The sequence below is a fragment of the Miniopterus schreibersii genome (assembly GCF_964146895.1).
Source record: "Miniopterus schreibersii genome assembly, chromosome: 6".
In the NCBI taxonomy this organism is placed as follows: Eukaryota; Metazoa; Chordata; class Mammalia; order Chiroptera; family Miniopteridae; genus Miniopterus; species Miniopterus schreibersii.
Genome location: NC_138107.1, coordinates 40857431 through 40873929, shown reverse-complemented (window position 1 = coordinate 40873929; position 16499 = coordinate 40857431). Strand labels below are relative to the sequence as shown.

The 16499-nt window shown below is 42.2% G+C and overlaps 1 protein-coding gene across 1 annotated transcript in view; it reads right to left on the bottom strand.

Moving 5' to 3' along the window:
• ZNF292 (zinc finger protein 292) overlaps window positions 1-6352 on the bottom strand; it is a 74991-nt gene extending 68639 nt beyond the window's left edge. The window contains exons 1-2 of the mRNA XM_081140116.1: window positions 6324-6352; window positions 5636-5832 (exon numbers count right to left, since the gene is read on the bottom strand). Coding sequence (XP_080996242.1) covers window positions 5636-5832; window positions 6324-6327 — 201 coding nt within the window. The 5' untranslated portion in view covers window positions 6328-6352. The remainder of the gene's footprint in view (window positions 1-5635; window positions 5833-6323) is intronic.
• Window positions 6353-16499: the final 10147 nt, after the last annotated feature.

Below are 16499 nucleotides of genomic sequence, written 5' to 3'. Positions count from 1 at the left end.
ACATAGTTAAAAGTTACATGGGGGGTGTGTGACAAACATTAATGAAAAGCGAACTTTCCATTTTATACATGAGGCTGCTCACATACTGATTGGTTAATTTTAAGAACTAGATGTACGTGTGGGAGTTGAGGAAAATAATTACTCTGACTGAATCTCAAGGAAAGTATGTACAGAAGCTGTTTCATATAGTATTATGAACATATATTTTCAAAAATCCTTGGCTTTGCAGGTCAGTCATATAAGATATTATGAAGGGCAATTGCAGAATAACATCTTCTCTTTCCCATTTTAATTTAAAACCAAAAAGGGGCAAGCAAAATTTGGTAAAAATTTTTCCTTTGCTAAAATTGGTAGAAATGTGAATTTTACTATCTCCAACATGTAGTCATACTAATTATGAACACTTTAAAAATTATTTCCCACCCTATCCAGTTTGGCTCAGTCTTCAGAGTGTCAGCCCTTGGACTGAAGGGCCTGGGTTCGATTCTGGTCAAGGGCATGTACCTAAATTGTAGGCTTAATCCCGGCCACAGTCAAGGCGGGAGGCAACCAATTGATGTTTCTCTCCTTCTCTCTCTTTCTTTCCCTCACTCTCTCTCCCTTCCTCCCTCCTTCCCACTCTCTCTGAAAAGCAATGGAAAAAATATTCTCGGGTGAGGGTTGAAAAAAAAATTATTTCCCCTGAGCATTACCTAAACTTTTAAAATTTAAATGACTTATTACTCCCTTAATACCTAAAGTAATTATCACTAATTAACAAGCAAGCCATCTTTTCTGGTGATTTGAAGTGTCCTACAAATTAACTTAAGATATCCTCTAATAATCAAAAGGAAAATGTCTAGTTTTTTAGGGAAAATGCTCAAGCATTTTCAAAATTTTTGCCACTATAAATAAAGCTAAGCAAAACATGCAGATAAACAAAGGAATCAACATGTACCAAATAGATAAAACAAATATACAAAGAAATATTTTAACTACATAATTTAAATACTCAGTGGCTCCCTAATAGTTTGAATTTGATTTTTGTTTCTTATACCAATAAGGCACTAAGAATAGTTAATAAGGTACTAAGGTCTAGCAAAAATCCTACTTCCTCAGTAAAGCCTTTTGATACCCTAGCCTGAAGTGCTTACCTACCTTGAACTCTTTATTGAAATTACTACACATAAAATTAACTTATTCCTCTAAATAGTCACCAATAATTAACTAATTAATTAGACACAAGCACAGACTGGAATTATACAATCTGAAACAGAAAGCCATAGATTTTACATAAGCAGTTATGGAATGACCTCCAAGACACTTTTCGGGAGTGAAAAAACAAGATGCAGTGTATAGTATGTCCTCATCTTTAATGTTTTTTAAAAAAGAACAAACTATTTCTGGAAATATGCATACAAAACTATTAGGTGACTATCTTTGTGGAAGGTGACTGGAGGTCTAGGGTGGGAAGATCAAGTTTTTGTTGTACACCCTCTTTCTTGGTGTTTGAATTTTTAAAAACCATTTCAATGTACTACATTTTCAATTTTAAAAACAGAGAACAGAAAATAAAATGTATTAGTTAATGATACACTACCTTTTGACATCTTTTCAACTGTCACCCTGAAATGATATTTAAATCTTTCTATATTATTTTATATCCTACTAGCTTCTCCAGTATCTTATATCCCCTGCTAACATCTAAACCTAGTCCTTGCATTAAATGCTTTTTAAAAGTACAGAATTAAATTATTTCAAAAGGTCAAATCTGTTTTAATCAAAACCATTAAGTATGTTGAATTTGCTACCCTCTTTAACACAGTAAAAGTGAATTGTTTTATTAATTGCTTGTAATTCCTGCTAAGGAAGTGGAAATTTTCTTGACCTTGCAAGCTCAGTGTGAATTTGAATATGGTTGAAGAGCATTTACCTGGACCTATTCCAGATTAACTACATTTCTTAGTTTAACTACATTATCTTGACATGAAAAGAGCATAATGATTTTTTTAAATCTTAATATATTCTTTTTCATTCTTTTTGGAGTTTCTTAAAAGGGCAGTGTGGGTAATTAGTGAGAGGAATAAATTTTAATAGGGTGGGACTGTCCTGTTCACTTCAGAAAATTGAGCATCCATGACCCACAGGCACTAAATGTCAGTATCACATCCCCAGTCCCTGAAATGACCAACAACTGACCCCACAATTTCCAAATGCCCTCGAAGAGAGAAATGCAGGGAGGAAAGTCCTATACCCAGTTGAGAAACACTGCTTATATGAACTAAGGTATAAAAAGTGTGTGCGAGACATATTTCCACAACTGCAATTCAACTTTTTAAAACAATGACCAGCTACAAGAGATAAATGACCAGTAAAAGTCATAACTCATGTATTAGTCATCCAGGCCAGTATAAAATACTATCAACAAACATCATGTGTCCCAAAAAATCCTTCTTCAACTATTACAATGGTTGAATTTTTTTAATGAATATTTATTTTAAAATCATTTTAGAACAATTCTTCTGTTGAACTGCTTCTGTTTAAATTTCCCCCCAAAATAACCTTCCATCCACTGTACTGCACTCATCTCAGAAATAAAAGATATAAATCACAGTTTACTATCATTATTTGTCTACCTTCCTCCAGGGAGTATAGGCTCCTTGAAGCCAGGGACACCATGATCACGCTTGCCTGGCCCACAGTGTAAGTACTCAATAACAAGGCTGAATGAGTGAGTGAATAATGGGCCCAGTCTAACACAATAAATAGTCCAAGAAGTTCAATTTTTATATATAGTAATATCCTGAAACAAATATGAGAAATTATTTTAAGAAAACTAGTAAGTCAACTATATCACCCAGATTAAAGCTGGCTTGTAAAGGTATAAGGAAACCTAAGATTTTTGACTGCCACTTCAAATATGCCCATCCTCTACCACCTTCCCCTCCTCCCAATTAAGCTTTAAGCAAATGTTGATGTAAATAAGTGGGGCGTGCTTTCAGGAAGCAACCCAATATAAAGAGCAAAACAATACTGTAGGTTTCACTGTATTCTCCAGAAACTCACCTTTTGCTGAGGTAAAAATTCAGAATATACACTAATTCATTTCCAAATAAATGCAACAAATGAGGATTACACAAGCACTAAGCATAAACACATAGAATATTAACTCTGAAGCCCACTAACTCTGACAAACATGTACTTCATTCACCTTTGCCTTCTTGAAGCACTGTGAATATCTCAGCTTTCCAGGAAAAGATTAGATAGAAAAATATTAAATGATAATCTTAAGGTTAGGAACAAAGACAATTTCTAGCTCCTAGTATTTCTAGCACTGCTTTTAGATTGCTTCAATAAATGCTATAATTGTTAACCACTGCTTTGCTCAACTCATATCAAGAGGTTAGGTAATAATGGCTAGGATACAATTTTAAAGAAACGAAACTTCAAGTTACTCCCACATGACAAAATCACTAACACAAATAGGTTACTTTAAAAAACAAATTACAGAAAATGTTCTAGAGGGGATCAAACGTCAGATACACTCTATACTTATTAAAGTAATGGAGATCGCCTTCAAATGCATTTAAATTATAGTGGGATTTCAGTGCATGAAATCTTTCATTATTTTTGAAATCCACAAACCCAGCATTTTTTTTTATTACTGTTTCATGTAGCACTGGTCAGTAAAAACAATGTGTTATAAGACGAATCACTTAAAACTAATACATGAAATTACTTTCATACTGATAAAAAAAAAAAGAATGCTATTTCAATCATTTAAAATATTTTCAGTGATAATTTCATGATGTTGCACACCCTCAAAAAAGTCCAACTTGCATGAGATTCCATTTTCCTAGAATTATTAATCCTGTTTATAAATAGTGCTGGCCAAGAATTTACAATAATTAGCCTTAAACCCATCAGGACACTGTTATCTGAAAAAAATGTCTTTCAGCAAAGAGAGACTTTAATACTTTTCACTGATTAAAAAGCTGACCTAACTTATAAATGAAAGACTTCCTTTTATGGGCATCTTACTGAAGTATATTTTTATATCTAAAATAAGTCTTTATGTCTAAAAGACCAATTAAGAATGAGTGGGTACTACCAGGGTAGTGAAATTGGCAAATTCCAAGAATTCTTTAAATTCACCAGACCTATGTTACCTTAGGGAGCTTTCACATTGCCTATACATCCTCCTACACAAATCACCACTTGATCTCACAAAGTTGTTTTTTTTTTAAGATAATGAATAATCACCAATTAGTGACAATAATGTACATACAGCAATGGAGAATTTTTTTGTATGGTATCAAGTATCTCTGATCTTATAAATTACAAAGGGAAAGATTTCAGAACTTGGAGACTAGGAATCGAGTGAAAATGTAATCTACTCTGAAATGCTAACATGGGCCACCATTGTTCCACCTTAAATTCAGTATCTTTCCAGAACAATTTCTCTATGATACATTCACAAAGCCAACTCTAAATGTGACCTGTACAAACCGTGGGTCTTTTTCCATCTCAAGAAGACAAGCTAACCAAAATCTCCACCACAGCCAGCAGTAGTAGCTCCTTGGCATTTCAGACATAACTGGAGGTTTTATAATCAAGTCCAAACGTAGACCCAAAACCTCCGATTTGTATCCAAGTGTTACTAATTTTCTAAATCCTGGTTAGAACGCAATCACTGGAAAGCAGTGCCCTTGTGCGAGAAAAGGAAGGGAGGGTCTGAAACTGACAAGAGCGCACACAGGTCCACCAGAACCTCAGTCCTCCGGGTTTCACCAGGAGGCCAAACAGGGAAGGCTCCAAGTGCTGGGGGCGTGGGGAGATGGGGAGGTTAGGGCAGAGTCAACCGCACTCCAAGACGGGTGGAAGCAAACGAGAAGCGACTCTGGAAAAGCGGCCCCGGAGGGACATTCGAGCTCAGGATACACACAAGAGTCAGCTCCGCTCTACCCACGAGAGCAACCTTTACCATGGAAGTGGTGCACCAGGCACGCAGAGGTGGAAAGGGACAACCTCCGCGCCCCCATCCCAACCTCTCGCCCCGCTCGACCGGGTCGGCAGGGACCGCTTCTCCGAACATCAACAAAGGCCCCTTCAGTCCCAAGGCGAAACTCGAACAACAAAGGCCCGCAGACAGCGAGGACGGGGCCGGGGGCGGGACGGATGAAAGCGGGGAAGGCAAAGGAATCAAACCAGAGGGGGCGGAGGCCCGTCGGAGTGGGAAACAGAAGCGCAGAGGCGGGGGGCGCGGTAATCCCCAGCGCACAATGAGAAGAGGAGGAAGAAGGGGACCTGGCCTCCAATTCCCCCGTTACCCTCTCCCCGGGGCGGAGAGGGCGCCAGTTCTCGCCGTCTACATCTCCTCGGCCTCGGGGACCGCGCAGCCCGAGTTCGGGGAAGGAAAGGGGAGGGGGATTTTCCGCCCAGACCACAACTCCCTTCCCCCAGCCAGGAGCCGCCGACAACAGCCGCCGCAACGGCAGCCACACAAAGGCGCCTTCCTCGTACTCCCCGCTCCCTCCGGGCGGCGGCTCCAAAGACGCCAAGGCAGGGACGACCACCGCTCGGCCCCCGGGCGCTCGCTCGCCCTCTTCCCCGTCTAGCTGGGGAAAAGGGGGAGGGGACCCCCAGGCGCTCTCACCTGGCACAGCTGCTGACAGTATTCCGTGGCCGCTTCTACGGCCGGCACCCGGCTCTCCCGCAGCTGGCGCTCGAGCTCCTGCAGCCGCTCGCCCAGGCGCTGCAGCTCCGCGACGCAGCCGCCTTCGCCGCGACTCAACCTCTCCTGCTCGGCCTCTTCGTCCGCCATCTTCACACCCCGCTCCGTCGCGTACGCACCTGGGTCACGTGATAACACAATGCCACGTTCGGAGGGGTCACGTGCCGAGCGCGCTCGCACGCCGCCGAGCACGTACAAAGGGCCCTGTGGGGAGGACGGCGGGGCCGGGAGAATGGCGCGAGGGAGCTGGGGGGCGGTGAAGGGAAGGGGAAAGGGGGAGGGCGGGGTTGGGGCGGTGTGGAAAACCCGCGGTTTACTTTCCCCCGGCGGGAAGTGGGCTGCTGCGGCCAAAAGGGGCGGGCCGGTTCTGGCCTGTCCTCGGTCACGTGGGCGCCTGGACTGAGGGCAAATCTTGGGGAGGGGCTGCCCTCCAGAGCGTCCGGATCGCGGCTTCGCTGTCCCAATCCCCGGAGTCTTATGCGGACTTACGCCCCAGCTCCCCGAGAGGACGGGTGTGGGGGAGCTCTAGGTGGGCTGGGGCAAGGGCTGCATTTGCGGTTGGCCTGTAGGCAGGCCAGAGGCAGGGAAAGAGAGAGAAGATCACACCTACCCATGGACCACAGGCGTGCGAGCCAGAGCGGGACTAGGAACTGTCAAAAGTGTGACTTCTCACGGGCTCGGGGGCGGGACCGAGCGCCCGGGTACCAGCTCTCGCTGCACGGTCCTCTGCAGCCGGGAGAGCGCTGCTCCCCTGGAGACACAATCTCTAGGAGGTGGAGGCAACGGAGAAAAATAACCATTGAACCAGAACAGAATGAAACTCAAATCCTCCTCGGGAGAACGGAGCAAATGCAATAAAGCTTGAAAGACTGCAGGCTATGAAATTGTGGACACTGTAGCAAGATGATTTTTAAACCACCAAAGTATTGTAGAATAAGTGATGGTCAACTAATCCTTTTCACTGCGATTTAAGATTCTTTCTCCTACACCCTACAGAAATCACCATCACTGAAAACACGCTATATGTGAAAGAATTTAAAAAGAAAGTAGGTCAAGAAAAAAAACAAAAAAACAAAACAGCAATAAGGACTCCATTAAAAATCACAACTGAGGAGGAGAAATTGATGTTAAAATAAAAATACGGTAATACTGAGAATTATAAATTCAATGGCATTTTTTCCTGGTGCTGCAAATAGAGAGCATTCTGAAACACATTTTACTTACAATCTGGAAAGAATACATACTTGGCACTTGAACAGAACAGCAGAAGAGGTACTATAAAAATTCAAGTAGTTAACCCTAAAGTTCAGAATAAAACAAATATTTTGTTAGTAGCAGAAAATAAGATACTTCTTACAACTGAGTGGTCTACAGAATTTCAGAAACAATGATTTTAAGACATCTACTCTTTTTGCGATCACGTTCCAAATGAATTATATTTTTCTAGTACAAGCATTTAAAATAAAGAGAATTCTATTGTGAGAGATTTGTAATATTATTAGAAAGTGTTCTAGATAGTATGTTGTCCAGAATGAATGTTCTGTATGCACCAGTGGTGGTGATGTTCTTGAAGTGCTATTATGTAAGGTGAGTGGGCACAACTGAACCCTTTATGAAAAATAGTATCAGCTAAAATATTAGTATATGTGTGCTGATACATATTAACAAGATAGGTTCTTCACATATCTACTCATGGAAAAAGTTGGGGAGTACATTCAAAGGCTAAGGCACGAGGATATAAAAGTAACACTGAGAATGGAAAAAGCAACAATTAAGGCAGCTAATGGATTTTAGTATTTGTAGCTCACTTTCCCAAGTTAAGTAGATATCCAAGTCAGGTTTCTCCAATTTATGTTATCTAAGGATGCCAGTGAAAATATAAAAAGTGAGAATATGGGATTAGCCAAATGTATCAGTAAATCCAGGGACAGATAAGGTATCAAAGGTTAGCAAAATACATTTTCACTTCAAGTATAGTGGCTTACACCACATCTAGTTTATGAAAGAAAGAAGAAAGGAAAATATATTGAAATATTAATTTTTTTAATTGCCTGAGAATGTAGGTCATTCCCACCTCCTGCCCGTGACAGTCCTAGAACCAAGGAGATTTGATTAGCAAATTGATTCTGAGCACTATACTGTCTTGCAAATGTCACTCAGCATGGATGACTATGTCCTTCACTTTTATTTGGTATCTTCAGGACCTATCTTCCCCTTCATTCCTCTGTTTCAGACTGTAGAAATGTAAGGACTAAGAGTGAGTTGTGTCATTATTTAATAATTATTTATTGAGTACTTATTGAGTGCAGGCATTGCTTGGCAGGAAAATCAAAGGTGAGTAAAAAGCATCCCTTCCTCAAGGAAATGCACAGTTTGTGGAAGAGTGACATGCAATGGCAATACATACAATATAAGTGTTGTTTTATGAAAATGCATGTAGATTCAGCGCAGAACATCAAAGCAGTCTAAGGTGCTAACTGGAATGTCAACCAGATCTCTAGAGAGGCGCAGGTTTTTAACTAAATGAGAAGGATTGGATATTCTATCCCTGGACAGGAGGACCTTGTCTTGGAGATCTCAGAAGTATTCTTATTCATAGAAAAGTTGTATCAACAAGTGCACATGACTAATTGTATCTAAGTCCCAAGCTGCCAGGTAATGGGGATCATTATATATGTACTTACTGAGACGTTCCTGGGGGAATTCGGAGGCCCATTCCATCGAGAAAACAAGAATAAACTCCAGGGCCAAGAGACTCCTCGTCTGGGGGAAACTCGGTGAGGCTAGTGCTGGTGCCCATTTTGGACACATTGCACAGACGGGATATAACCATATGGACCTTCGTTCTCAAGACTGGATTTCAGAGTGAAGCTGGGAGAAACCGACCTCTACTCCACCCCTGCGGAGACCCCGAGGGGGCAAACGTGTCCGCGCGCCGGCCTCGCGCCGCCTGGCCTCGGGAGCTCCGGGGCCGCGCACCCCGGGCCGCGCCGGTGCGCATTGCCCCCAGAATTCCTGAATAGCAGGGCCCAGGGGCAGGAAGGTAGCTGGGTCGCGCCTGCTAACAGAGCCAGGGGAGAGCGCCGGGGATGCCGCCAGAGGGGCGTTTGCAGATGACGCGTCGTTCAAGACTAAGACCCTGCGGCTCCCTCGGACCCCGGGCCCAGAGAGACCCTGCGGCCGGGCCCGGGGCGACAGCGAGAGGCGAGGAGGCGGCGGGAGCGGCGCCGCCCTCGGGCTGCTGCTGGTCTCTCCCCGGCGGGCCCGGCCACCGAGCAGGTCCGCGGGCCTGGCGCGGGTCTGAGGCGGGCCCCGCTGCGCTCCGCCGGCCCTGCCTGCGGGCCCCCCTCGCCCGAGGCCCGCCTGGGCTCCTCGGGCCGCGGCCCGGCGCCCGCCCGCCCAGCAGACGCGTGGGTGCTCGAGTCCTCGGTCTCCGGCCGCGGGCGCCTCGCAGCCTCAGCCCCGCGTTTGCAGCCGCGGCTTTTCCACCCAGAGCTGCGAGTCGAGCCCGGAGGCCGGCTGCGGCTCCCGGCCCGGGTGCGGCGGCCGCTCGGGGCCTCGGGGCCCAGAGCCGCTGCAGCCTCTCCAGGGCGCGCGGGGCGCGGGGCCTGTGAACCCGGCCCGCGGGCACGGCTGCCGGGGCTCGCAGGCTCCATCTGCTCGCTCCCAGCGGGCCGAGGTCCCGCCCCGGACAGGCCGCTCCTCGATCCCAGAAGAGAGGGCTGGAGTCGGTCTGGGGCTTGGTCCGGAAGAAAGCCCTCCCCAGGGTCTGGGAGCAGCGCCGGGCTCGCAGACACAAAGAGGGAGCCCGGGTGGGAAGCTCTGGCGGGATCGCTGAAAAACACCACCCTCTCCCAAGGAACACATTTTTCCTTGGGAACAGCGAAGCTGAGTCACATGAAATGTTGAGAACATAGGACAGGTGCTGCACCCAGAACTGAAATGACTCCGAAGGCACCGGAAACGTTGGACCCACACTTCAGAGGATTAACTTTAGTCCTTAAATTCATCTCGGAAAGATGAGAGCATATAGGTGTAAATGGTCAGGTAATTAAATGAGGAGCGATATTTGTATTGCCTATTTGGGTATTTTATTTTCTTTCCATCTGAGGAAAAGCCAGTGTGAACGAGAAAGTAACATTATTATTTTTAATCCCTCACCCAAGGGTATGTTTTCATTGATTTTGAGAGAGAGAGAGAGGGAGGGAGGAACTTCGATGGGCTTCCTGCTCAACTCAAACCCCCCCCTCCCCCGGGGATCAAACCTGCCACCTAGGTGCGTCCTGGGACAGGAGCAGACTCTGCAGCCTTTGGTGCACCAGAGGAGGCTCCAGCCAACTGAGCCAGCTGGCCAGGGTAAGAGTAGTAACATTTTTTAAAAAAATGCTTTTAATAGAGCCTCAATCACTGAAACACAAATTAACCAAGGTGAAAATAATTGAGAAATGAAGCAAAATAGAATCTTGCAGGCGTAACTGTGGTATATCCCGCCTCTATAGAAAATCTTCGAGCTGGTTCACAGCGTCTCTCCAAAGAAGCAAAGAAAGGAATATAGAAAGTGTCTTTCTTTATGGATAGTTTTAAGTTTCGGTCACTGCATCTTATTGGAAATCCATCAGAAAGTAGCACTTTTGTGACATCTGGATTTTAAGAAACAGAGCTGTCGAAGTGTGATGGGCTTGGAAATGCACCGGTCTCTCTCTCTCCACACTTTAGGACATCAACTCCTTAGAGGTTTTGCTGATTGCAGTGATTCCTACAGATATTCTTCAACATAGCAATAAAAGTGATAATAATTATTCAACAGTATCAATTTGAGAATTTAGTATCTATTCATATACTGGAGCAGGGTCAGTCCCACCAAGAACCCTCTACCACACCTTTCCAGAAATGTCCTTCCTCACTGCTCCTCTCCCCACAGCCCCGTCCCCGAGAGTCCTCTCTAACCAGAGCTCCTCTGTGAAGCCTTCCTTTGCTTGGGTGGAGTGAGGTCTGGATACGTCTGTCAGTAGAGGAGTAGATTGCACTGATTTGGTGTGCTTTCCTGCAGCCCCCTCTTCCCATACAGAAAGAGCCACTCTTTAAAACTCTGGTATCTTTGATTTCTTACTCACTGTATTTTGATCTGGAATCTGCCATCATGCCTTTTATCATAGTCTACAGAGAAGCCTCACTCACAAGCCTGTAAGCCCTTTGAGGGTAGAGACTGGGTCTTATATCCAGCCTCCCTTCACTAATACCCTTTGGCACGTTGCAAGGTAATGGTGATAAGTCGTCAGCAAAAGCCCATTGAACTAAATTGAATTCAGCTTATGTCTGGCAGTCACTGGTATGTATTTATACCTATTCTCATTATTTAAAATATCCTAGATTACACAGGGAGATCAGATGCTCTCCAAACTTTAGGAGCTTATTTACAACTGTCTTTTAAATATTTCAAAGATCTATGTTTTATTAATAAAATTTTCTGTAATAAGAAGTTGTAATAGTATAATCAAAAGGAGACAAGAGTTATGCTCAGCTGTTTCACTGTAACAGGTGAACTGTAAAAATGTGGGCTCTAGTTTCCTTCCTTTTTCACAAACTTAATCTGTGCTTTAGGTCTAATTTAATTTTGTCTTTGCTCTTATGTTTTGTCACAATATTGATTTTTTTAATCATCTTCTCAAGAGATTCTAAATCTCCAAGCCAATTATTTTCTTAACATGACTGAACCTTTTCTCAATTTCTTCAGCATGAGTTTACCCACTAATATCTAGTGCACTGCTTAATATGGGACCTTCCACCTTCCTAGAAATCTAAGGAGAAAATAAATGTAAGGAGATTATCTCTGACTCCAGATAGGACTTATTCTTCAGGATCTGAATTATCTTAGAGGAGACCCTCTCAAACTTTCGGTCACTTAGACAAATTGACTGAAGGGCAGACTCTCTTAAGATAGGGCCCTATCAGAAAGTGTGTGCAGGAACAAGAGGAAGAGACTTTGAAACTTTTCCCACATTTATCTGCCTTAGTAAAATGCATTTTTTATACGTGTAAGGGTAAGTGGAGAGAAAAGAAAGGCTTAATTTAAAATTTGATTTCTGGCCCTGGCTGGTGCAGTTCAGAGCGTCAGCCCAAGCACCGAATGGTCTTGGGTTCAATTCCTGGTCAAGGGCTGGGTTGCAGGTTTGATTGCCGGCCTTGGTTGGGATGCATGCAGGAGACAACCAATTGATGTGTCTCTCTCACATCGATGTTTCTCTCTCCCTTCCACTCTCTCTAAAAATCAATGGGGAAAAATTCCTCAGGTGAGGATTAGCAGCCACAAGACACAAACAAACAAATCCTCTATTCCTAACCCCTAGTCCCTGTTTATTTATTCTTAAGAATTTTTTCTTCTTTGTATACAGGTATTTGTGTGTATGTCACCACTCCACTTTCTTAAATTTACTCATACCACTCATCTGGGTGGTTTTCCACTTTGCTTTTTTCCCTTGATAATTTTTAGAAATTTGTCTTATCAGCATTATTTCTAATAGCCACATGGTATTCCACAGTATAAATGAGGCAAATTAATTAATAAACTGATGAACAATTAGGTTATTTCCTTTTTTCCCCACTATAAAAATGCTGCAATGACCTTTCTTGTTCATATATAAGATCATTTGAGTAAGTAAATAGCCATGGTATAAATCCACCAATGAGGAATTGTTAAATCAAAGCAATATATGATTCTAATTCAGTCAGATGTTGCCAAATTGCCTTTCCAAAATGTTATATTCCTGTAAACAGTGTAGAAAGGAGCCTGTTTTCCAGAAATTTTTAGTAATGCTATGTTTTGTCAATCTTTTAAAACAATTTTATAGTTTAAAAATAATATTTAATTTTGATGAGCATTTCTTAAATTTTGGGTCAAATTGAGCATCTTTTGACTTGTTTATTGCTATTAATTTCTGAAGGACATAATCAATTAAAATTAGACATTATTTTGATCAATTGCTAACTGTTTAATATTAATATGAAATTTCATGATATACTGTGCTTGAGATTGGTTACTAACTTAGATATTAAAATATACCCTTAAGGGGACAAGAACTTAGTCTCTTAAGTCAACAGAGAAATATTAAGATGGAGTTAATGGCCCTGACCAGTGTGTCTCATTTGGTTGGAAAGTATGCCAGTTTGATTCCTGGTCAAGGCACATGCCCAGGTTGAGGGTGCACAAGAGGCAGCCAATTGATGTTTCTCTCTCTCTCCCTCTTCTTTTCTCTCTCCCTAAAAAATCAATAAATATATATTCTTTGAAAAAGATGGAGCTAATGTTTATTTCTTGTTTTTTATTTCTGCTAATAGAATAGCTTTCTGGTATGTTATACCCCTTTTGAATTAGTGGCAAAAGGGAAATGACGTGATTCCAAGAGGAGTGACTTATTTAGGACACAAAATATTCAGTTAAGCAAGGAGGCACCTTCCTTTACCTTTGCTTCAGTATACTATGTCTTGCTCTCATTTCCATGCCACTGTAGGATTTCCTTCTTTGGTGCTCTGCCCTATTTCAAGTGTAGAAAGTAGCAAAACACAAACACTCAACGGTCTGCAGCCTTGGTGCATCATTTAGAAAGCAAGACTCATTTCTCACCACTGACACAACACAGCAGGGGAGTAAAGGTGAAAGGAGAAACCATGAGAAACGTATATTTTCTTTCTGCTTGGGTTTCCTGTCAAATGCATAAGACCAGGACTTAAAAACGAACCAAGTAGACTTCAAATGAACTTTCAAGATGAAAGTCAAAACATTATTTTTTAACTTCCAAGTGATCAGTACATGTTGCACCTCCAGAATTATTAGAAACCACTCTGTACATATTTGTTTGTTGTCATAAGGCTGTAGCTATGAAACCTAGTTTTATGACAAATTCAATCTTTTGGAGTATTTTGCATCTTTCATGTACTTGAACTATTTATATGGGAAACAAAAAATTATTTTTAAAAAGGTAACATCATCATTACTTCCCTGTATAAGTTTTTTGCACAAAGAATTTTCACAGTTACTCCAAATACTTTCCCCTTGAAGCATAGTGAAAGTAAAGCACCTTGTTCTGATAGAGACGGTTGCAGGTTAGCACATGTGCCTTGAAGTGTGTAGTGTAGGATGCCCAGAAAATCTGCAGGGAAGGCCTTTATGAATCGAAGCGCAAGTTTCTCACTTTCACCTTTGGCCTCATAAGGCCATTTTCTGTACAATTATTTTGGAAAAGAACTTCCTTGTCACACCTATACACTGTTTAGTTTCTATTTTGGGGGCATATCTTCTAAGACTCTTAAGACCTGAACCTCTGTCTTAGTTGCTCAAGATGTTCAGTGATTAATTATTTTCTTTGTTTTTGCCTCCAGTGATATAACGTGGTTCTATTACATTGGATCTTTGATTTCACTAGAAACCCCTTCAGGCTGCTAAACGTTTTTCTAAGTTTCTCCCATCAGCCTTCTCATTATATTCTTTCCTTTGGCAATCTCCTCCATTTTTATGGCTTTAATTTTTATTTTTATGAACGTGACTCCCAAATCAATATCTACAATCTGAACTTTCCCCTGAGCTTCAGTTTCACACAGCCACCTGCCTGCTGGACAGCTCCACTAGATAGATGTTTTGCTGGCATCTCAATCCCAAATAAACTCATCAAGCCCCCTCCCGCCCTTGCTCACACCCAGGCTAAGCTTTCTCTTGTTCTCCTAATTCTCTACAGGGCATTACTGCCCTTCCAAGTTTTAGATTCCCAACCTTGAGTTCAGCTTTGACTCTTTGCTCTCCGTTTCTTTTGTTTTTACTTCCCGTGATATAACGTGGTCATATCAGCTGTGCAGACTTACCAAGGAAGTCTTTGTATCGCTTCTCTTCTCCATGCACAGTGCTGTCCCCCAGTGGCTCTCTTAAGGAAAGGCTTCTTAACTTGTCTCCTTACCTTCTGCCTTTTGTGCTAAGGATTTCCAGCTACAGCCATCCTTCTAAAGGACTACTCTGACTTTAAGGCAACTCAATCTAGAAGAGTTGAACACTCAAATCTGGAGTGAGCTAAGTGTGGGGGATTGGTTGAGCCACTTTATTTTTCATTCCCTATTTCTATATTTGTATTTTGGATAATAATAATTTCTATACTATAACTGTTGCAACTGAATGAAAATGAAAATATGCACACAAAATACTCACCCCTGGCACTTAATTAGCACCCAGTAAATGTTAGCAGTTATTATTGTCAATCAATTTACTGCTCAAAACTGCCAGTGGTGCCATAATGCCCGAAAAGTGCTGCAGCTCTAACCTACCTCTCTAGCATCAGGTTCCACTTGCTTACTGACCTTCACAAACTTTTTTGCAGTCACACATACCGAACTGTTCTCTACAAACAATTTGTTTATCAAAAATGTTGCTTACTTTCAAGTTTGACTTATTGTTATTTATTTTCCCATCTTCATCAACAATAAGTTAGTTGCATCTGACCTATACTCCTTTCATGGTAAGTTAGGTAGGAAGGAGGGAAAATTTTAAGTCACATGTGTGGGCTGGCTAGGGTCTAGAAAGCTGCCAGGAACCATGGAAGGCACTCCCTCAGTCACTCTCCTTTGAGGGCCACATGAGCTCCACTTCTTTTTGTAAATCAGCTTCATTTTGTGCCCATGCACATTGGCTTTCTCTGCTTCTGACAGATTATGACCTGACAAGATTCTTGATGCAGAGAATGTACCAAGTGGCAACACACCTCTCAGATTTACACTTTGTTGTTTCCATTCACTCAAATAACCCTGCATCCCAACCCAAATTTCTGGGAGAGAGAATCAAGTCAGTGTCTATTCCAATCCAGTCAGTCACACCAGCAGGGCAGATCATCTCAGACAAACCTGGCTGCCAGGGCCCACCCTATGTGAGCTGGCCAGTTCTCAGGAAAAGCTCATTCAGAGTTTAATGTATCAGAAAATAAGTTCATTAAAGCAGCAGTAATGTTTTATTATTTTTGTTTTCTCATTGTTTTTGCAACTGTGCTTCAGAACACACATACACACACACATATATCTGAAATTTTTTATTGTGAAGTTGCTAAAAACAATACTGGTATTTAAAGTGCAGTTAAATTTATAATTTACTTTGCCTGCAGAAAATGATTGGAAGTTACAAGATCTCACAATGCAGTGGAAAATTTTGCTAAAAAGTGAAGGAAATACTTGAACATGTTTAAACACAGGAACTTTGAAGAAATGCAGGATGTCATCTCAACTCATCTTTGGTAAAACTCCATTTTATGTAAAGCATCATAATTTTTTCCTAATTTGGAGCCAATTAAGAAAAAAGTGCTTACAGACTAGACAGTATTCATACAGGGTGAAAGAGGTGATAAGAAAAAGAGAGAGTATGTATCAGTTTCTTAGGGCTGCTGTAACAAAAGTAGCACAAAATATATGACTTAAAATAACAGAAATGCATTGTATCTGGAGGCTAAAGGTCCAAAATCAAGATGCTGGCAGGGCCACATTTACTCTGAAACCTGCAAGGGGAAATTCTTCCTTGCCTCTTCCTAGCTTCTGGTGGTGGTGACTGTCAGTCCTTGACATTCCTTGGTTGTCAGCTATATCACTCCAATCTCTACCTCTGTTAGCACTTCTCCCTGTGTGTCTATGTGGTGTTTTGTCTACCTATCTATGTGTCATATGGTGTTTTCCACTTCTTTTAAGGACACCAGTCATATTGGATTAGGGCCCACCCTTCATCTTAACTCAATTACATATGCAAAGACCCTATTTCCAAATAAGG